The 24895-nt window shown below is 37.0% G+C and overlaps 1 protein-coding gene across 2 annotated transcripts; it reads left to right on the forward strand.

The window, feature by feature from the left end:
• Positions 1-856: 856 nt before the first annotated feature.
• Positions 857-4734, forward strand: LOC131218798 (probable inactive poly [ADP-ribose] polymerase SRO3). 2 transcript variants are annotated; one of them, XM_058213612.1, is made up of 4 exons: positions 857-2153; positions 2446-2687; positions 3077-3216; positions 4302-4734. In XM_058213612.1, exons 1-4 carry the CDS (start codon positions 1087-1089, stop codon positions 4401-4403), a joined length of 1551 nt encoding a protein of 516 aa, XP_058069595.1. In that variant the 5' UTR covers positions 857-1086; the 3' UTR covers positions 4404-4734. The 2 variants fall into 2 exon arrangements, with proteins under 2 accessions (XP_058069595.1, XP_058069596.1); XM_058213613.1 differs by lacking the exon at positions 4302-4734 and adding an exon at positions 3777-4290.
• Positions 4735-24895: the final 20161 nt, after the last annotated feature.

Genomic DNA, 24895 nt, shown 5'->3' on the forward strand with positions numbered 1-24895 from the left:
GCTAATATGAGGTGTGTGTACTGACATGGTGTGTACTAACAAGCTAACTCAAAAAAAAAAAAAGACCGAGTTTACAATATATTTTAGTTGTCTATTTTATTAATTTACAGTATATTTTAGTTGTTTATTTAACTCATAATTTATGGTTTACAACGTGCCTTTTGATTATTTACATGCAATTGGGCTACATAATAAAAAGTCCGGTACAGTATAACCGAACCTGAACGGACCTGGTTTTTACAGTCCGGTTCCAGTTCAATTCCAGGGTACAAACAGTCCAGTTCCAGTTCTGATTCTCCTGTAACATTTAAAATGGGTCCTGTTCTGGCAACCCGCGTACATCCCAAACACGTAACACACACGATGGTGGGCCAGGGTACCAGCTAGTTGCACGAGATTCTCATCAAAGTACTTGATCTAGAAAGGTTCGCCAGATACATACAGCCGGTCAGCTACCACGCACTTGCTTCTGACTTTTAAGATGGTGGATCAAGTAGGCCCCACTTCCATCATTGCCCATTATCGATCGGACGGTGGTAAGAATAAATACATGACAGACTACAGTGTAAGTATGCTACACAGTTACCAACACTGGCCAAAAGAGTTATACACCAGTTGGTAATTTACATTTTCTCCACAATCGGCGGCAAGATGCCAACATCTATATCCTAACGTATGGCAAACTCACAGAATGAATAGAAGGCTATTTTGGTCATTTTGGACTACTAACAACAAATTGGCATATCTGTATTTTTAAATCGAAACAAGGGTATTTTAGTAACCGAATGTCCTTAGAAACCTTTCCACGCCTCTATAAATGCTTATCTCAGTCGGCAAACAGGCTATAAATCCTACCGAAAGCAAAAAAACGGATTTTCAAAAATTCAAATCCAAACATAACCGTTGATCCTTCCTCTCCAGGTTCTCCTTCTCCACCCGTCTCTCTCTCTTTCAGTATCTAGAACAATCTCCTCTTGCAATTATTCAATCTTATTCTGTAATAAATGGTTTTCTTCTCTCATCTCTGTTCGATCATACTCCGTAAATAGATTTCTCCTTCTCTTTCTGAAGGAGAATTTCAATACGATGAAGGAAAATATTCGAGATAATCTCAGCTCTATAATCACTGATAAGAGTAGAAACGAATTGAGTTTGTCTTTAATGAAGAAAAAAAGGGCTACTAAGATTGCAAACCGAATCAAATCGCTGATTTCCCGCCCAATTTCTTCGCATTCTGCAAATTTGTGTAGCTCTGTAGTTGACAGGTGTGATATTGAATCTGGGTTTTGTTTTCGGAGAGCATTGGTCCTGAACTCCTCGAATTTTAGGAGGAGCAACGCTCCTTCCAGGTTCATGTTCTTCCAGGATAATGCGTGGAGTGATTTTTCCAAAGAGGTGTTTGGTTTCCTCAAATCGGGTTTTGTCGCAGGCATGCCAGCGATAGAGGTCGCAGTAGAGGGTTCTCCTTATCTGTTCGATTTCCTTCGGATGTTGCAGATGGATTTTGAAACGGGCTGCCCGAAGTCTATTGCTTGGATCGACGTCAATGGGCAATGCTTTTTCCCCAAATTGGTTGTGGGTGGAGAAATTCAGGCTCCTTGTGACATGCCCCCTTTTCCAAAGCTGGAAATCGAAATTAAAATCGATAGAGGTGTTTTAGAGTCGTCTTGTAAATCACTTAGACGGAAGCGAGATCGATCCAATTTCGCCGACGAAGGCACTGATGAGAATCACTCCAATGATTGCAATATCCCCAAAAGGGTTGAACCCAAGATCCACACCGTAGATTCGGAAAGACCCAAATGGCCTTGTGTGGAAATACTGAAGGATGGGGATAAGGGTTTCAGGGTTATCAAGAATCTTTTCCTTGATGGTATTAGGCAATTCTCTCCAAATACTTCTGTTACTTCAGTTTGTAGGTGTTTACATACAAGTCCTCTCCGAAACGCCAATTTGAAAGCCTTTCAGAGTCAGATAGAAATGACAAAGGCCGCCCGTGGTAATGCGAATGTTAGGCTGGCTTGGCATGGAACCTCTGCGCAAGGCATCGCTGGCATCTTAACGCATGGATTTGGGCAGCCGAATAGATTTCCCAGTTCTGAGGCTTATGGTGTTGGTGTCTACCTTTCCCCGCAGCATTCTTCACATGCAAGGTATTTAGGGGTGTGTTTGGATCTCAATTGAACTGAATTGCAATTCATTTGTTAATTATAGAATGATCAAGGGGTTGCACTATTTTAAATCATATAACGCCAACCAAACCCTCCAATTGTGATATTATGTGTTTCAATTTCGTCTTGAAAAGATATCAATTACAATTTGGGCTGGTCATTTACTCTTCATTGAATTGAATTATTCTAATTCAATTCAACTCAGCATCCAAAGATTTTTTATTCTCTGATATAATCTGGTGTTCTTCTAATGTTGGATTTCTATTTTTTTCAGTGCATTGTTATCTGAGGCTGATGAAAATGGTGAACGGCATGTCCTATTGTGCCGGGTCATTGTGGGGAATGCAGAGAAAGTTGAAGTGGGATCTCTTTGCTTTCACCCCAGCAGCGAAGAGTTTGATGTTGGTGTTGACGATCTCTTGAATCCAAAATGGTATATTGTATGGAGCACTCACATGAACAGCCATATCCTTCCTGAATATGTTGTGAGCTACAAGTCTTCAGATCATCTGCAAGGTAATAGAAACTGCGCTTTTGTCTGAGCTGCGACAATACAGGTGGGTCCCACTTTTCTGTGGTCCCAGGTCTGTTCCAAATCTTATCCATTGGAAAGTATGGCCTTGATGATGAGTAATTCAGAACATACAATTGAGGATGCTTTTGGCCCATGGTTCTTCTATCATAGGGCACACAGATGGATTTTCTGGACTGTTGAAAGATGGACTACACCCTGTTTCGGTCACTGGGCCAAACCAAAAATGAATTTCGCTCAGTGGAGCGTCATGTAAAATGCCTCTTTAATTTTTTTTTTTAAATTTTTTATTTAGCTTCTCTTCTGAAAATGTTCCTCTTCCCTTTTTCCCCACTCTGAAAATGTTGTAATTTCGCTGGTTTTTGTTTGTTAGGTCTGTGGAGACCTGCAGGTCCATTGAGAAAGGCGTCTACCTCGCCGAACTTGTCGTTCCAGAAACTATTCTCTGAGATGAGAAATTCTCTTCCTTCCTCTAGGCTTCAAGCACTGGAGTGCCTGTACACTCATTACAAGGTGATGATGCTATTTGACAATGTTTTCTCCATTCTTAAATCTGATTATTCTTTTGATTGTGTTTGGATGCACTATCAACTTGAATTGCAATAATTAGTTCAATGAGAGGAAATGACTCAGTTGTTATTACCCAGGCATTTGTAATGAGGAAATAGCCAACCCCGAATAGGTACGACAAGCCATGATGATGATTTGTAATAAGGGAGTAGCATCCAATTGAAGTTAAATTCCAATTGGAAGTAAATATAATTGCGTTTGGAGTCATCTCCCTCCACATGTACAAATTAGAAGGTACCTTCAATTTGGTCATTTCCGCTTTACTGAATTAACGGTTGCTATTCAACTCATGAGTGCATCCAAACACAGCCTTACAAATTAAGGGTCTATTTAAGTGCCACTTAAAAATGAGTTCATCTCATTTTAGTTAACTGTAATTATGAATTAGAGGTTGTATTTTTTCTTGGCAAGGATAAAAAACAATCATGATAATCAAGAATCATGATCTTTAATATGTAACCATGATTTACTAAAACTACACGTGAAACGCATGTGGAGATTAGGGGAGAGAAAAACGGAGAGACTGAAGGAAAGGGTGTGGCTACATGTAGTGCATGCCCCATTTAGAGAGAAAGAAGGGTTTTGCTGGTGGGCAACCATTGCCCACTTTTTCCGGTGCTGTAACAAGCTTTAGGTCTACCTCATTTTCAGGCTGATGTTCTAACCTAAGCCGGAGCAACAGATCTACGGCATATGTTACATAGTCATCATGGTGGACCCCACAAATCCTTTGTTGCAAGGTCTCCCCATACCTACATGCAAAGAGTAGGAGAAATGGGACTGGGCCACTCTCATCAATGAGTTGAAAAGAATAAAATACCCCTTGATTGAAGGGCCAACCACACCCAAAAAACTACTTGTTAACACCCTTCCCGACGACTAATTGAAGGGGTAAAATTGGCCAAATGTTACTCTCACATTATTTATAGATAGATGAGATGAACTTATTTTCTAAGTGTCACCCAAACAGACCCTAAGATTATATGATATGGCTCGACTTGCTTTCTTACGCTTCAATGATTTCTCAGGCTGGAAAGATCAGCAAAGATGTTCTCATAAAACAGGTTAGGTTGATTGCTGGGGATAAGTTACTAGTTGCCACAATCCAAAGAATACGAGGTATCAATTAAATGTATATACGCCACAATCCAAAGTATTCAAGACCACATCAAAGAGTTTCGAGCGAATTATCCATCATTACCAAAGTGGTTAAGCAACTCTGTGCTTTTTCTTGTTTCAGGCAATTGTACTGTTTGAGCACAGAAATATTAAGAAATATTTGCTATGAAAGATTCTCAATGTGGCTGAAATTGTTTTGCAAGTGCTCCAATGGAACTTATTCCACAATGGAGGTTCTATTCTTCCCATCAGGAATTTGATTCTCTGTCTTGAATGAGAATGTACTATATCCTTATTCTGATAGATATTTCAGTGTATTTTCATGCTGTAATTGTGTTTTGAGCCTCTGCTTTTGGATGCTGAGATCAATTGAATTATAAATTCAATTCAATAAAGAGCAAACTACGAAAGGTGGGGTGATCCCTGAATCATTTACTAACACCCAAATTGATGACTCTCTTCGTATGGAGAGAAACTTGAAGCTGGCGGAATTGCAATTAGATGCTTGATTGTTGGTGTGAGTTAAAATGGTAACATCCCCATGTTGGTGATTTACCTTTGTAATAAATCAAGTGAGTCATAGTTCAATTGGACTGAGCATGTTAATACATAGGCCGACTTTTCTGTTTGTTATGAACATGGAACTTTCATGTGGTATCAAAGGCCTTATCCCAACTAATTGGGGTTGGTAAAGGAATCGTATTATGCTATTAGGGTTCATGATATAAGTCATGGTAAAGGTTGAATGCTGGCTACAAGCTGGTGCAAACCTCCTGTATTTGAGCTTGGGACCAGTAATGGGAGCACAAACGTTATGTAATAGACAATGACATGGGTTGATTAAAGCCATTAATCTGATGGCCCTATGACCATGCCCCAATAATCTCTCAAATTGGAAGATCCTAACCATCAAATCATGCCTTTTCTCCATTGAATGTGGACTGTTGGTGCATTTTTTTTTTTCTTAACCAACGGTAAATCATGTTGAAAAGGGAGAAAAAGAGGAGGTGAGAATCAAGGAGGAAAAGTTGAGAGGACAGCAAGAGCCTCTCACGCCCCCCTCTCTGTATTATATTAAGTTAGGGCTTCACAAATAGATGTAACATGACAAGCATACCCCTCTCACTTGAAGTTATTACAATACAATAGCTTATGAGCCTAAAGCCAAATCCATAAATATGTCCAGGCCTAGAAATAAAACCCAAGCAAATGAGAACCAAGAATGGTTCATACGGCCATATAGGAGACGCGTGGACCATAAAAAATTCATCAACACTCTTCCCCTTAAGCTGGAGCATATATATCATGTATATCATGTATATATATCATGTATGCTAAGTAGAGCTGTTTGTTGGGGCCCTTGCACAAAACCTTAGAATCTAGCCTCCCAAAACAAACCAAAATTATGGAATAATAAAGCAATGAAATAAATCAAAGCATAAACCACACCACACAAGAGATTTTTACGTAGAAAACCCTCAAAGAGGTAAAATCCACGGGACCTCGTCCAGATCAACAATTTACTATGAAATAGAACGTTACAACCTTCTTCACTCATGCAAGAGTGGATAAACAATAAGAGAAACAAAGAAAATAGAGAGATCTCACCAATTACGAGGATGTGGAAGCACTGAGATATGGTAGATCACCTCTACGAGCATAACCTCCCTTCTACAAGCTTTCTCTTTCTCTTTCTCTTTTTTTTTCCCTCACACACACACACACACACACCTTTGATAGCCCTAAACCCATTAGCAAACCCTTGCAAAGCTTTAGGAAACCCTTTTGCCTTACCTCTTGAATGCCCTAGAAAACCCTAGGGACCTCCTATTTATAGTTTAGGAAACTCTCTTTCGCATCCTTGCGAAAGTTGCCTCAAAATTTTGAATCCCACACTAAATTGGACTCAAATCTGCGTAACCAGGACTGGTCGAGTACTGTTCACTCGACTGGTCGAGCCGACCCTCAACTGGTTGGTATTCATAGAGCTCGCTGGACTTTGAGTCGAAAGACCCAGGACTGGTCGAGCACTGTTCACTCGACCGGTCGAGCAGGCTGCAGGACTGGTCGAGCAGCGCAGGGATTTCACTGTTTGTGGCATCCGAACCACACCTCATCTCCTTTGACCTGAGGAGGAAAACCCCATCAAATCTTTCCCTTTCCGACTCAGGAGGAATTCACCTTATTCAAGCCAGCCAGGTTTCTACAAACCTCAAACTTGCCCTTGAGCAAAGCCTTGGTCATCATGTCTGACCCATTATCGTCCGTGTGAGCCTTCTCAAGTTGTAACACCTTCTGTTCGAAAGTATCCCTGATTCAGTGATACCGAATCTTTATATGCTTTGACTTGGAGTGCTGACTTGGATTCTTGCTCAAGTGTATAGCATTTTGACTATCGCAATAGATTATGTGTTGCTCCTGCTTTAGGCTAAGTTCCTGTAGGAACTTCTTCATCCAAAACATCTCTTTACATGCTTCTGTGACTGCAATATATTTGGCCTTTGTCGTCAACAATGTTACGACCTTCTGTAGCTTGCTCTGCCAAGAAATTGCTCCCCCTGCAAGCGTGAACATGAACCCCGATGTAGACTTCCTGGAGTCTATGTCACCTGCCATATCTGCATCTGTGTAGCCCTCTAACATAGGTTTACCGTCACCATAGCATAGGCTTAACCTGGATGAGCCTCTTAGATACCACAGTATCCACTTCACCATATCATATGTGTGGTTCTTATGCAAGGATCTCATCTCTTCTTGCATAGCTTTCAACCACTCCCCTTTATGCTCGTCGGTTAGGGCCTCAAAATAATCTTCTGGCTCTCCCCCATCAGTCAGCATAATGTACTCATATGGTGAGTATCTCTTGGACGACTGTCTGTCCCTAGATGACCTCCTCACCTGTGGCTCAATAGGTAGATCAAGTGGGGGCTGCTCCTCTGGTCCATCTTCTGAAGGAACTCCCTCGTCCTCTGCACCTTACTTTACTCCCCCGTCATCAGGCACCATGGGAGGAATAACCGGATCCATGTCCTCTAGCTCACCTGAACTAGGCTGGTTTTTCTCTGGCTTACCAATGTCTTCTATACATTAATTTTCAAAGAAAACCACATCTTTGCTTCTGACGAGCTTCCTCTCAGTCGGATCTCACAATCTGTAACTGAATTTTTCATCACTGTACCCCAAGAACACACACTGCTTGATCTTCATATCGAGCTTGGACCTCTCGTCCTTTGGTATGTGAACGGATGCCCTGCATCCAAACACCCTGAGATGACTGTACGATGGATCCTGTCCAGTCCACACCTTCTCAGGTACTTCTCCATTCAACGGCGCTGATGGAGACTTGTTTATCAAATACACTGCCATGTGCATTGCTTCTCCCTAGAACGTCTTGGGCATTTCGCATGGGATAACATGCATCTGATTCTCTCAACAATGGTGCAATTCATTCGCTCAGCTACACCATTATGCTGAGGGGTCTTGGGAACCGTCTGTTCATGCCGTATATCCAGGGACTTACAATACTCATGAAAGTCACCAATGTATTCACCATCATTGTCAGTGCGGATGCACTTCAATGATCTACCTGTCTCTCTCTCGACTATAGCATGAAACAATTTAAACACACGAAAGACCTCGTCCTTGGATTTCAAAGTATAACCCAAACCCCCTAGGTGCATCATCTATAAAAGTAACAAAATACAATGCCCCACCCAAGATTTTTGTCCTCATAGGACCATACACATCAGAATAAACCATATCTAATGCATGCACTTTATTAACATGAGAAGCAGATTTAATAAATGAAACTCTATGCTGTTTTCCTGATAAACAATCAATACAGGTTTTAAAAGGTATACCTGTCACGTCTGGAAGGAGTGACTTCCTCGCTAATAGTTGTAGCCCTTTTTCACTCATGTGGCCTAGATGCCCGTGCCACATGTCAATAGCTGAATCTTCCGCTGCGTTCAACCCACCCTTACACATACTGACACTTGCCTTGTAAAGGGTGCAACACTTCTTTCCTCTGGCTGCGATCAACGAACCCTTGATGAGCTTCCAGCGCTCACCAGCAAACCGGCTTTCATAGCCATCATCATCTAACCTTCTTGTCGACATCAAGTTGAGGCGAAGGTCTGAGATATGCCTCATATCCCTGAGAACCAATGTGCAGCCCACATCGGTCTTCACACAAATATCACCAACTCCTACGCTCTTCGATATGCCAGAATTTTTTATTTTCACGGTCTCATAGTTACTTGACTTGTAGCTTGTAAAGAAGTCTCTGCATGAAGTCGCATGAAAAGAAGCTCCTGAGTCAATTACCCAGTCGGTGTCCTGACTCGTAGCCATGAGACAAACATCATGATCTACTGAAAGAATAATTACAATGTCGCCGTTTGAAGCGACCGCAGTGGAATCTAATTCAACTTCCTTCTCTTTTTCTTTTCCTTTCTTGTCGTTCTTATTCTTACGACATTCATGCTTATAGTGACCTTTCTTGCCACAATTCCAGCATTCAACATCCTTCCTGGTACTCGACTTGCCTCTTGATTTATCTCAGGCCTTCCCGTCCTTCTTATTCTTTCCTCTCCCCCGTTCCTGTGTCACAAGGGCCTCTTGCTGAGTAGATCCCTGAGACTTTCTCCTTGTCTCCTCATTGAAGAGACAGCTAGTAACCTGTTCCATGAAAATCTTTCCATTTGGCGCGGAGTTACTTAGAGACACCACCAATGTCTCCCAACTGTCAAGCAACAAACTAAGCAATAGCAAAGCCTACAATTCATCATCCATGACCATCTTCATAGAGGAGAGTTGGTTTACTATATTGCTGACCTCAGTCATGTGCTCGGCTACAGAACTACCATCTTTGAACTTGAGATTCACAAGTCACCTTATCAGAAAAATCTTATTACCGGCTGTCTTCCTCTCATACAGCCCTTTCAATTTCAGCCATAGGCTAGCGGCCGAGGTCTCCGTAGACACATGGTGGAACACAATCATCCAACTATTGTTTAATAAACCCCACCACCTTTCGGTCCAATTTCTTCCAATCATCATCAGACATATCCTTGGATTTTGCTGATATACCTATAATTGGAGAATATAAGTCCTTGTAATAAAGCAAGTCCTCCATCTTAGCCTTCCATATGGTCCAGTTAAAACCATTGAGGCTGATCATCCTTGATGAGCTACCTTCCATAATTCAAAACTGATCCTACTCGTTCAATGAACTTAGCTTTGATACTACTTTGTTGGGGGCCTTGCACAAAACCTTAGGATCTAGCCTCCCAAAACAAACCAGAATTATTGAATAATAAAGCAATGAAATAAATCAAAGCATAAACCACACCACATAAGAGATTTTTACGTGGAAAACCCTCAAGGAGGTAAAAACCATGGGACCTCGTCCATATCAACAATCCACTATGAAGTAGAACGTTATAACCTTCTTCACTCATGTAGGAGTGAATAAACAATAAGAGAAACAAAGAAAACGGAGAGATCTCATCGATTATGAGGACGTGGAAGCGTTGAGATATGGTAGATCACCTCTATGAGCATAACCTCCCTTCCACAAGCTTCCTCTCTCTCTTTTTTTTTTCTCTCTCACCTTGGATAGCCCTAAACCCTTTAGCAAACCCTTGCAAAGTTTTAGGAAACCATTTTGCCTTACCTCTTGAATGCCCTAGAAAACCCTAGGGATCTCCTATTTATAGTTTAGGAAACTCTCTTTCGCACCCTTGCGAAAGTCGCCTCAGAATTCCGAATCCCCCTCAAAATCGGACTCAAATCTGTGTAACCAGGACTGATCGAGCACTGTTCACTCGGCTGGTCGAGCCGACCCTCGACTGGTTGAGCACTGTTCACAGAGCTCGCTAGACTTTGAGTCGAGAGACCCAGGACTGGTCGAGCACTGTTTACTCGACCAGTCGAGCAGGCTGCAGGACTAGTTGGGCCGCGTGGGGATTCCACTATTTGTAGCATCCAAACCGCACCTTATCTCCTCTGACCTGAGGAGGAAAACCCCATCACTATACACCAGTTGATTTAGCTCGGTTAGCTCACTCAATTCGATTTGAATAAGCTTGACTTGCCTCGGCTCGATGTTGGATTTGGACCGAGTCGAGCTGGTTTTTGGAGCTCGAAAAAATTTCGAGTTGAGTTCGAGCTTGCCTGAGCTCAACTCGACTCGGATTGAACCTCGACTTGAACCAACTTGAATCGAATCAGATCGGTGACTCGGTTATTTTGATATGGATGTTGCTCATGGAGTGTTTGATAAAATGACTCAACGAAGTGTTGGCGAGGAAAGAATGGATATGCCGGGTTTTTTATTTTGATGCTGCTTGCTAGGTGTTTGATTCTGATGCTTCTACTTACTGGGTTTTGATTTTGTTTGATTTTGATGCTGCACACCGGGTGTTTGATGAAATACTAGTAAAATGTCGTTACTGTTTTGCATTCTATGAGAAAGAATCAATGTAGATGAGCATGAATTAAAGCCTTTGTAAACATGTTTGCTACTTGATCTTGTTACTTGACAAATGACATATTTCTTTCCTAACAACCTTCTCTCTAATGAAGTGACAGTCTACTTCAATGTGCTTGGTTTTTCCACAGACTGGATTGTTTGCAATGTGAGATGCAATTTAATTATCATAGTACAATCTCATAGGAGTATCAACCATGAACCTAACCTTTCACATTAATGTCTTCATCCAAATGAGTTCACATGTTGTGTGTACACTTGACCTGCAACTGTGCTTTGCTTCTTTCCTTTTCATGTAATCTAATGAAGGTACAGTAACATCTAGGAGGCCGTTTGTCTTTTTTTAAAAAAAAAAAAAAAAAAAAACTACCACCCCACCCACATATGGGTTCTCAAACCCTTGACCTCAAATATGAGACATAATGTCTATGCACACATCTAGCAGACCGTTTGTTAGAAGAGGAGTCAACCTAATCAACATTTGAATACCCTTCTAATAGTAGATATCCATTCCATTTATCGAGAATAATGATAGTTAGATTTTAGAAAAGGAAAATGAATAAATTTTTTAAAAATTCATGTTTAAATAGTTAATTAGTATTCTTGTTTACATGTCATGTTCCCCCACAATTTAGAAAATTTTAATTAATTAATTTATACCTAATGTGGAATTATGGAACTGTCGAACGCATGTTGTTATGGATCAACCAAATAAGGTCTCTTCTAGATTTATCCAAGATGAAGATGATAGAAAGACACTGTCGAAATTCTAGTAGGAAGCAGATTTGACATTTGAGTTATTCTAAAAGTAGACTACAACACACAAGCGTGGGCATGTGGAGCTGAAAGGGCTTGGGCTTGGCCCACGTCCTCACTTCCTCACATATTTAATCTCTCTCTATTTGTTCTATAATAGGGACATCCACCATACGAGGGGGTGGGGTGGACGTCCACGTCTCTCACTCCCCTCTCTCTTAGATAGGATATTAAAAGGAGGAATTAGGGTTACAGTAGTATACACTCCATATGGTGCTCCAATGCTCCATGGATCATCTTTGTACCTTACTGTGAAGTGTACCATTATACTTTCTTAACATATACACCCCAACTGTTCAAATCCCCCACCATCATTGGTCATTATCCTTGAAAAATTCTCATGCCACCTAGAGTATGGATCATGTTAGATCTCAACCATTGGATGTCTATTAAATATGATTTAAAACAAATCAATGGTTGAAAATGAAAGTCAATGGTTGAAAACTTCAATTGATCAAGTGACCTTTTAATCACTTGATGGATGATCTAAACCATAAGATCAGCCACTTATTCATGCTTATTCATGTCTCGAGAAGAGATAATGGATCCTTTGTTAGATCTTGCGTACTTTAAGAACCTTGATGAAGAAACCCAACTACATCCACTTTTAGTAGCTATGCAGAAGCCTCGTAAGGAGAGCTAAAGCATGATCAATCAGGACCTTTCCATCTGCACATCCTCTGGTCATAAGAATTTTGACAAAGCTAGTGCACTCACAAGTTTATTCAATAATGTGGGATAAGGGAGGGGATTTAACACCAAGTCGACCTCGATGAGCAAAGATTATCCATCGTAATACTAAGCCAGTCCCCTCACATGAGATGATCATGTAATAAAATACATATATGCTCAGGAATTTATATGGTCATGGCTAGGGCAATGAGATCCATTAAACACAACTTTCCCTTAACTACTCAGCCGTTGTGTTGAATATCTAGTACCTAAGAGCATCAGAATCGATATCTCTAAAACCTATACAAACATGTTCAATAAGAATTAATTAACAATAATGAAATGCATCATATCATATAAACTGAGGTATAATAATATTAATTTTTTAGGACACAATCCCAACAAATACCATGGCTAGGTGCTTCCTTAAAATATTCAAGAATGCTAAGTACAACTTCCATATGAAAAAAATGAGGAGTTTGCATGAATTGGCTAACTACATTGAATGAATAAGTGATGTATGGTCTTATAATCATCAACTAGATTAGTTTCCCAACAAGTCTACGATACCTCTTTGAATCAACGAATATCTCTCTTTCATCTACACTTAACTTCTAATTTGTATCAATAGGAGTTTCAACAGGTTTCGTTATTAGAAGACTTGTCTTTAATTTCCAGTAAATTTATCACATGCTTTTGTTGTGATAAATAATTTTTTATCTTTAATCTTACACTTCAATACCTAAAAAATATTGAAGATAATCTAAATAGTTAGTGTAGAAGTATTGCTATAAAAACTTCTCCAACTTAAAAATACTTGCACTATCACTTCCAATAACGATCATGTTATCTATATACATAACATGTGGTAACTACCTCACTATGCCGCTCAAAGACAAAATGATCAACCTAGCTACATTTTATTTCAAACTCAAGCACCCCCATAATAAACTTATCAAACAAAGCTTTGGAAGATGTTTTAAACCATAGATCGATTTCTTCAAGAGGCATACTTTGTCAGACTTCCTTTAACTAACAAAGTTAGGTGATTGCTCCAAATAGACTTCTTTAACAAGCTTTTCACGAAGAAAGGTATTCTTCACATCAAATTGATATAACGATCAATCGATATTTACAATAATGGAAATTACAACACGTACATAGTGAAGCTTAGCTACATGAAAGAGTCTCTAAGTAGTCAACTCCTAAGGTTCAAGAATTTCCTTTTGCAACCGGACGGACTTTTAAATGGTCTATTGATTTATTAGGATATATTTGATTGTATGCACTCATCGACACCCAACGGTACATTCTCGTGCATGTAACTCAATTAGTATCCAAGTTTGATTTTGATAGAAATTAACCATCTCCTTCCTCCATAGCTCATTTCCACCTATCATTATTAAGAGCTTCCTGAAAAGAATGAAAAACATACACAAATAACAAAGACATCACACACACACACACACACACACACACACACACACACACAAAGGAGAGAAGTCATTAAAGGAAACAAAGTTAGATATAGGATGTTGAGAGAAAGAACGTACACCATTATGAAGAGCGATGGGTAAATCACCTTCAGTTGAAGGCTCTAAGAAAGACTCTAGAGAATGATCTTTAGATAGGATAATGATTGATAGATGACGTGTTGATAAACACTCCATTTCCTCTTTTGAGACGTCTTGAGTGGATCTACATGCTACTTCTCTATAGATGAGGTTATGTCTGGAACAATAAAAAGAGTAGTAAAACCTTCTTCGAATTGCATTGATCATCCTTCCTTAGAGAAGTATGGAGTATGTTCAAAGAATGTAACATCAGCTAGCACATAAGAGTAATTGGATTATAACATTAATAACCTTGATGAGTACAATAATAACTAAGAAATGCACATTTCACAACTTGTGGTTCAAATTTGTCGGAAATATGGTCAAGCTAATGCACACAGAGCACATAAAACTAAACGAGAAATTGGGAAAAAAAAATGATATTGGAAATATAGAACAAAAAAAGGAAACTTTTCACCTAGGACTGATGGAGGGATTCAATTTACCAAATAATATGTAGTTAAAATTGCATTCTTAAAAAAAAATAGAATCCATATTTAACAACACTATCCTGATGGCCTTAAGCACATGCTGATTTTGACACTACTACTCCACTATGTTGTGGTCTGTAAGCATATCAAGTTTGGTGAATGATGTCATGGGATATAAGATAGAGTTAAGAGTCATGTGATGCATATTCCCTAGCATTATCTGGCCTCAAAATACATACTTTATCATTAAGCTGAGTTTATATTTTCCTATGAAATTCTTTAAAACAAGTGAGCACCTAAGAATGATCCTTAAGCAAATATAAGATCAACCATCAAGTTTCAACCCAATATGATCTCAAATGAATGAGATCCGTCTAATACAAGATCAATGGTCCATATTTAATATAGAAAGGACCAAGACCTCCAAGGTTAAATCTATTCCATCCAGTCTCTTTATCATGTATATTTAAGGCACCACATGAAATTTAAGGTTAATTGGACCCCTACGGAGCAAGATACAGTCTGATCAAGTTCTAACAAATACAACTATTAAATTATGCAATATCCATCCAATACATTAATTGAGCATCCACACATCATGATATCCAACATTGGATCATCTATACATCAATCACATGGCTTTGGCTAAACTTATAATTACATGATCAATGGTAATCCAACAGTCTAAATTGCCTAATCGTGAGGGCACACCCCATAAATTGGGGACCACACGTTGTCACAGGGGGTTGGAGATGTGGTGCCATCACCCACCAACAATGGGTGGGCCCCACATGCCCCACCATGCATGGACATCTAATGAAATTCCCACACATATGGGGCATCATCAAAATATCAAGATGAACGGTTATGATTGCCTTATGGGCACCTTGGGTAATTAATATAATTAATATCTTTAAATCTATTTTTTTTAAAAATATCCTAAAATTTCACATCTGAACATGATTTTGATATTGATAGGAGTTTGGGAATATTCCAAAATTAGAAAACTTAGCTATTAAGAAAGAGAAAGAAAGTAAATGAGGAAAATAAAACTTCTTAAAGAGAAATAAGGAAAGACGTCATCACCACCCTCTTCACTCCCATGACATAGCACCTTTCTTATATCAAATGAACGTTCAGCAGACGTCACATATGGGGCTCACATGCCCCACCTCTAAGGTGATCCAATCACACCACTATTTCTCTCCCAGCTTTACACAAAAAATTCCACATCAGAATTGCTTTCGACGACTTCTGTCCATAAGTTTTTATGAAGGCTTGAGATACTTCTAATGACTTTCATTTGTGGGTTTTGGGATCTATCAAGAAACATACAATCCTTACTATACAAGTTGAGAATGGTTTTAAAACAACTTGCCTTTGATGTACGAATTTTAAAATAAGCAAATCCAACTTATCTATCCTATATATATATATATATATATATATATATATATATATATATATATATATATATATATATATATATATATATATATATATATAAACTACTAATCAACATACTTAAACATGTCATACACATCTATACATAATTAATGGGTTAAATTAGCTACATGGTCTAAAATGATCAAGACTTCAATTTACACTATAGACAACATGGTAAAATTAAAATAGATAAAACTCCTAATACATACTTCCGATCGCATGAAAATTTTACACATTTGTTATTCATCACAAGTAAGATAATCTAGTCGGTTAGCATAATTGATGATGTACTCATCAGCACAACCAGAAACACATAAATAAATCTAAATATGAGAATGAAACTGTTCTGATACTAATACGATGGTCAGAATTTAAAAATGTAGTGGAATGAAAGGGTTTTTTATATATAAAAAATTCAATTTAATTAATTAATCAATTAGGATTTCTATTTAGATCTTATTAATTATGTTCCTTTATAATAATAAAAATCTAATTTAATTAGATATATCTTATTAGTTGTCTATCAAATGTTGCTGTAGATCTTTCAAGGAAAGGATTTCTTCTAGATCTGTTCTAAATAGAGGAAATAAAGAGCCTCAATCTAAATCTTGGTAGGGGCTAGATCTGATCATGAGTTGTCTATGAGATGGACCCCATACAAGAAATGTGGATGTGTGGATGATGGAAGCCTTGGGTGTGGCCCACTTCTTCTCCCTTCCTTCTCACTTTTCTCTCTCTTTGTGGACTCCACGGGAGACGTGTCAAATGAGGAAGGTTGAACATCCAAGCTCTCTCTCTCCTTTATGATATTAAAAGAGCATGAGAATGCACTGCACATGATACTCCACCCTACAAACATCTTTGCACCCAACTATAAAGGGTGTCTATATACCAACCTAATACATACATCCCAACTATCCAAATCCCTCACTATTAGTGGCCACTATCCTTGGACAATGACTATACCACTCAAGGTATAGATTATCTTATATCCAACCATTAGATATCCATTAAGCGTGATCTAAATCAAATCAATGGTCGAAAATGGAAATCATCTGTTAAAAAGCATCAATTAACCAACTAAAAACATTAGAAGTCTCGGCAGGCCTTTTAATCACTCGATGGATAATTTAAATCATAAGATCAATAACCTATTCATGTGCCCAAATGATATAGTGGATCCCTTATTGGATCATGCATACTTTGACCCTGATGAAGGAACCCAAATGCACTCACTTTTAGTGGTTATGTAGAAACCTCATGAGGAAAGTCAAAACATGATTAATCATGGCCTCTTCGTCCGCACATCCTTGGATCATTGGAATTTTGACGGAGCTAGTACACCCACAAGCCTATTCAAGTCTGAACATGATGGGTATCCCTATCTTGATGCTTGTAAGCGATCTATACCAATACAAGTTACCAAATGCCTAATCTCAGGGATCATTTATGGCCCACTTACACAATCATGTGTGGTAGGGAAGGAGGCAATCCGATACCAAGTTGATGGGCAGAGATTGTCCAACTTAACACCATGTCAATCCCCTCACATGAGATGACCATTCGATAAAACACAGGTATGCTCAAGAACCTTTGTGGTCATAGCCAACACAATGAGATTAATGGAATATAACTCTCTTGGATAATAAGCCGCTGTGTCCAGTCCCTAGTGCCCGAAAGCATTAGAGGTATCACCTTTAAAACCCACACAAACATGTTCCATAAGAATTAATTAAGAATAATAAAATACAATAGGTCATAGAGACTCTAGTATAATAATATTGATTTTCCAAAGTACAACTCTAACACCATGAGCCTAAAATCAAACCTAAACACATTTAGGCTCTTAACAAAACCCAAGCATATGAAAACCATGAATGGTTCACATGGCTACACAAGCAACACGTGTGGACCCTGGAAAGGCCATCAACACCATGTATTACATGTCAACAATGTTGAGGTTAGAGTTAACTAATTGCAGAGACTTTTTGGGCATGGTTCATCCATGGTTTAGGCGATTAGACCGTTGGCTCAAATAAACTAACAATGGACCCTACATGTACATATTTAGTGAGAACAAGGAACTTGGCCTTTTAAACACATCCTTATATGTACCCTATATTGATGATATGCCCAATGTTGAATATTTCATATCTAGGTTAACATAATTGTACAAATGCAACACCTTAAAAGGTGTTATTATGAGAGGCTGTTTGGATCAACACCCTAAGTCATGAATTTTGGCCTAGTTTTAATTGTCAAATTCATCAAGCGTGTTGTTGATTCGTTGACACATTTTATCCATGGTTTTAAGACTTGGTGACTTTGATGACTCAACTAAGCCATGTGTTATTTTGAGTTGATTCATGGCTCAGTTGAGTCAGGGATGACTCGGCCGAGTTGGACCAAGTCACCCCTATTTTCGATTTTGACTCACCATGTTGAATTGAACTATGTCTAACTGAGTTTGATTCAACTTAGATGTGTCATATAGGGACTCGTCCTAGCTGGAAGCCTTCATTTTATCAGATTCATGAATTATAGAATTAGCAAATGTAACCTCATTCATCAAGTGTACATTTGAGGAAAAAAAAGAAAAGAAAAAAAGAAAAAGAATATGAAAGTCACAGTTATATGAATTCACCAATTCCACTATGAAAGGAGATTATAGTGACTTTTCAAGGGACATGAACAATCAAATATGAAGTCCTCATGATGGCCGATGCAGATCAATGATGGGGCCGTTATTATTATTAAAATGTCATGTTACTTAAATTTTTTCTGATTGATTAATAATTAGGACTGTCTAATCAAAATGCTTCTTTTAAGAGTATTGGAAAATCTAAGGTGAGAAACATGATGAATGACCCAAATTTATCTTGATTTCTATTATAAGAGATCAATACCATTCATCTAATTGGCCATCCATCAAATAGTTGATCATCCAATCAAAGTGATCCTTAAGAGAAATGGACAATTATGATGGGTCCCACTGCATTTGCGTAGAGATGAAAATTAGACATAATTATCGATATGAACCGCTCTTTTTTGCAATTAGATTTGATCAAACAATTAGAATTGATTGATCAAAGTAATTCAAGTAATTCTAGAGAAACACAAACAATCCAAGTTGGGCCTCCATGGGAATCATTAGAACCTTCTTCTACAATCGATTTGAACCTTCTATGTTAAGGATCATCATTGAGATGATAGGATATCAAACTAAAGCATGATCCATGCGACGGGTCAGATTGATTGTTTGGCTTAGTACGATCGAAACCTTTCCTTTAATTAGATGGCCTTGACCGTCCATTCAAATTGATTCTTAAAGAGAGAAATTTATGTGAACCAACCAAAGACAACTAAATATTAAAATTGGTAACTCCTACATTCGGCTGTAAACAACTAAACAACATAATTATTAAATCATTAACTTCCAATTTCATACATCATTAATTTATAATTTATTTAATTCACAAACTAGTTTTATGTATGCAAACGACCTTTATCACTTTAAACATGACTCTCAAATGCATTATGAGTTGAAGTTTTTTTTTTTTTCTTGTATAAACATACTTCACAAGTCATATGAATGTAAAATGTGTGATAAGTTAACATCTTAGATCTTATCTTATAAAGTTTACTCTATTATTAAATTATCCGTGCAAATAAATGTAAAATGAAGGTAAATTATTTATATTGATGTGTACATGTATACAATGGTTATGAAACTATGATGAGACATTGGAGTACATCAAACAATGACTTGTATCCAATGTTTACTAATTTTAATATTTTGGTTTTCTTGGATGATTAACTTGTTGTTGATCTTGTTCATAGGTAAACACTTGTTAGACCTGAGATCAAAATACATCATCTTTTTGTTAGTAGCAAAAAGTCAACATGATATATTATTATTATTATTATTATTATTATGTATTGAGCAATATGGTAATATGATTGAGTCAGGAAGCCAAAACATGAAATTCACTGACCAATTAAAATTAATCACATGTGAGAAGACAAGATAATTCATCTAACTCATATCCAAAGTTGAAATTGGTATGCCAACAACACAATCCCTATCATTTGCAAATGTACGGGCTCCACATTACATGTGAAGTATTTTTATTTTTTATTTTTAATCCCAATCATATGCAAATGTACGGGCTCCACATTGCATGTGAAGTATTTTTTTTTCCCTCTTTCATTTCTTTGTGAAATAGGGGCACAATCAGGTACTCCATCAAATGAATAGTACACAATTTACCTTCCTCAAAGGTGTGCGAGGCCTAAAGCGGAGTACAATGGAGAGGTATGAGGTACAAAAGCATATTAAATAGCCAAAGGTAGAGTGAGTGATGGAGGTATTATAAGAGAGCTAACGTTCTATTCCAAGGAGAAAGAAATTATGAGACATAAATATCAAATTTGATTTTTATGTATGTATTTTAAATGTGATATCAATGGACTATATTTTAACACTAATGGTTTTAATTTATTTTGCTATTATTCAACTATCATAAACATATAAAATATGACCCAAATTGCTGGTGGATAATATGTCTAAAATTTCAATGAGTACTGAATTTTAACCATTTAGGTCCTTACTCTTGCCCTGATGGTAGACTCACAAGAGTTTCAACACCAGCTCAAGGGTTCGAGTACCCATAGGTGAAATCCTACTATGACGTGAGTGTGTGGGTGTGCGTGTGTGAAAAAAAAAACATCCATCAAAATGGATGATTAAAAAGTACATGGTGAGTGATTCAAATTCTAAAGATAAAATTAGATTCCTAACATCACTTTTCTTCATCTCGATTTCGTTGTGTGTATGGTTGAAAAGTGGCCACTATTGTAAAAATGGTAACTTGTATTATTCTCCCACATTTGACTAAGTAGCATAAGTATTGTGGGATTTTGATAAGTAGTCAATAGAATCAAATTTTATACCGTGTGATATACAACAAAGAAAGCAACGTCAAAAAGCCAAGCATCATAGCCTTACATATCTTTCTCTTATTTTTATATTTATACATAAGTAACTATTTGAATATTTATAAATAATAGAAATTTAATAATTAAATACCAAGTGGAGTAATGTAAATACTTGTCAGAGTCTTCGAATCAACGCAACCTAGCTAGACGTCTAGTCGAGTTGAGTTTTGGAGTTTTGAAACTATGATAGAAACCACTCATGCAATGTAAAAATCATAACCTTCAATAGGTGGTCCGACAACTACTAGTTAAAAAATAGGCCAAATATTCTATATCTAAGATCCAATTTATGCAGTGTTTTCTATGCATGGCCATATAGGGTGAGGCCGATTATATTGATGATCTAGAGTATTGAATCAAGGGCCCCACTTGTACAATTGAATATTGTCCTAAATATTAGGAAATGTCACCACAAATGTACAATCTGCCATATTGTGGAGGCTTCAAATTCCATATGGGTGGTGCCTTTGGTTTGGTGATCTGGATTATGATAAACGGTTAAGGTAAAAATACTACGTTCAATTAGTAAAGGGTTGGATTTTCCAATCTGAGAGACTTTTTAAGAGCATGTGCTATATTTTTCTTGTTTCATTTTATCTATTAGGTATTAGTTATCCAACCATACATACTATAGATAGTTATATGGATGGATTCATGTATATCAGTTAAAATCTCCTATAAATCTATACAGATCTCTCACATCTTCTATATTATCTGGTCATTCTTAGTAAAAACAAGATATAATTTTCCACAATGTAATTTATGATGTAAAATATGACTAGGTAAACATAATTGTCCTAACATAACACCTTAAGGTATTGTTTGGATCAACACCTTAAATCATGTACTTCACAAAATTTGAATTGCCAATTCATGAAGCAGGTTGTTGAAGTGTTTGGGTGACCAAGTAGCATTAGGTTCATGAATTAGACATTAGCAAAAGGAATCAATAGAGAAAAAGAAAAAGATGGAATTCCCCTTAGATTGAATTCACTAAGTCCACTGGGAAAGGGGATTGTTAGCATCGTTGAACAAAGTGATTTGCAAAAGCCATGAGCAATCAAATGTGAGGTCCTTTGATGATTGGTGCAGATCAAGACTGGGCCACTTCATGATCAATGTGTTACTTTCAGACTTTTTGGAATTGATGAGATAATTAGGACTTTGCAATCAAAATGCTTCTTTCAAGAGAGATTGGGCAATCCAACGTGAGAAATGTTATGGGCTGTCCAAATCTACCTTTGAACTTTTATATTATGAGTGATCAATATCATTCATTTAGTTAGACATCCATCGTATGTTTAATCATCCAATCAAAGTGATTCTTGAGAGAAATGGAACATCATTGATGTTCCACAACACTGACAATCTACATAAACAATTAGCTTTTTTAGTTATCAATATGGATCATTCATTTTTCTAGAAGCCATTGATCAAGTGATCGGAGTTGTTTGATCAAAGTAATTCTTGAGAGACGGGAAATCCAAGGTTGGCCTTCTATCGGAGAGTCCAAATTAATCATTCTTTCTTTTACAATCAATTTGGACCTATGTCACTGATGATCATCTAGATGGTTTCATGGTCAGATCAAGGTAATTCTTAAGAGGCATTGGCTGACAAAGTAATTCTTAAGAAACATGGATGCTTCCGGATCAATCATTTGGTTTGTTACTTTGAGTCTACAGAGATGTACAACCATTGGTGGGGTACACATTAGAGTTGATTCCAATTTTCCCATTGGACCATCTTGTTACAATTGATTTAGCCTACCATTTTGCTGAAAATTGCAAAATGATTCAGTGAGAGATCTAGGCAACCATGGTAAGGCGAATGTGCTGGGTTAGGTCTCCTATATCAGACACTTCTTGAGTATTATTTTTCCTCTTTGGTGTAGCCATAGCAATTGTTTTTCGCCTTAGAGTTTGATTTTGGACTTTTTCTTCTAATAAAATCTATCATCTTTTGAAAGAAAAAAAAAAAAAAAACTTAAGGTAGGACGAATCAACCATTCTAGATAATTCAATTGAAGTGATTCTTGAAAAGTTTGTAATTAGGATTTTCCAATTGAAGTGATTCTTGAAAAGTTTGTGATTCAATGTGTGATTTGTTTGATAAATGCTCTAAAATATATATTTGAATTATTTTTTAACATTCAATGTAAATTTTGTAATCAAAGTATCATTAATGGGTATGTGCAATTCAAGTGTGGTCGTATATGATAAGCCTGTTCAGATACATGATTAAATATTTTTATATTATAGTTGGTTTAGTTTTAGTTGATGTTGATTTGATGTTCTTGAGCATCTAATTATAGTGATTCTTGAAAGGAGATAATTCATGTTAACCTCTCCCTCAATTTAATAAAACCAACTAAATAACAACCAAACAATATTACTATTTAAATCATTAATTCCAATTTCACGGGGTTTTTAATTAATGAATCAGTTAATTCACCTTTTATGCATGCAAACAACCTCTAATACTTTATGCATGATATGTAAATGCTTCATATGTGATGCAAAATGTTTTTTTTTGTGGGGTAGATTAACCTCTTTTGTTAGTTAGATCTAAACTTATATAATTTTCCGATATTAGCAAATTATCATCAAAGATAAATAATCAGACAAAAGTGACGCATTTACATTTTCATAGTCTTAATCACTTATTACATAAAAACTAGAATATAATTTGTACCTAAAGTTTTTTAGTAAACATTAATATGTGTGTAATTGTGAAGCTTGTGAAACTGTGCAGTGGATAATTATAAAATATGAGATGTTGGAGTAAACCAAACAAAGCTTGATCTAAATTTTATTGATTTCAACGGCGGAGCATAACCAATGAGTAGACAAACCCAAATTTTGTGCAAGTTGATATTTAGAGCTGAATTAATCACTTATTTTAAATTTCATAAAGAAATGATACTAAAGTTAAAAAAATTGTTTGTACCACTTTAAATATTTTGTGTCAAAAATAACCAAAATAATTCAAAAGAAGGTACGCCTATTTTAAATTTCATAAAGAAATGATACTAAAGTTAAAGAAAATTGTTTGTATGTCTTTAAATATTTTTATGTAAAAAAAAAAAAATCAAAATAATTCAAAAGAATGTACAAGAGAAATCTAACGGGAAATAAAGTTTTCAGAAATATTTGTCATTTTTCTTTCTTTTGATCTCTCTCTCTCTCTCTCTCTCTCTCTCTCTCTCTCTCTCTCTCTCTCTTCCTGTAACTCCATCCAACTTTCTCCTATTTTTAACCTCCACACATGATTTGTGAGCCAACCATATTGTCTGTGACATCCACCATCCATCAAGTTCACCTCTCTCCATGCTGTGAAAAATATGACTGGCCAAGAACTCATGTAAGCCACATTACATGGAACAATGGGAACCAAGGGTTTATACATGGGAGCTAACATGATGTTAATCGTCTATCTAACAATGGACATCAAGTTGCCTCATTATAATAATGGAAACACTAAAAACAAGCAAGTCAAATCATCTAAACTTAATGATTTTTTGTGCAATTTAGCATTTTCTCCAATGGTTTGACCCACCTGAGTTTCCGATCGGGTTGAGATACATTTGAACTTTTTTTTTTTTTCATGGGGTTGAGCCACTAGTTACACGTTATTAAAACTGATGGTATTATGACACTGGTATAAGTTGATTGATCCTAAGTAATTGAAGCGGCTCTGATTGGCCCACCATGCCCAGATATATCAGCGCAGGATTTATCATAATGACGGTCTTGGAGATCCGCTTTTCAGTAGGAGATCTGGTTCTGAAGAAGATTTTTCCCTCCGCGTCTATAATATTACCAATTAAAATTTAAGTCGTTTATAAAAATTAGTACGTGAACTCAATATATTTTATATTATCCAAAAATGAAATTGATTAAATTAATAAATGTTAATGTATTAAATTATAGTTATACAATGTAATGCTATCAATGGTTTTTGAACAGTCAAATGGATTCTGAATTTTATTGGGTTTGGACATTGAGACCATGAGGTAAATACCATCATCATAG

This window comes from Magnolia sinica, chromosome 11 (assembly GCF_029962835.1).
Source record: "Magnolia sinica isolate HGM2019 chromosome 11, MsV1, whole genome shotgun sequence".
Classification (NCBI taxonomy): domain Eukaryota; kingdom Viridiplantae; phylum Streptophyta; class Magnoliopsida; order Magnoliales; family Magnoliaceae; genus Magnolia; species Magnolia sinica.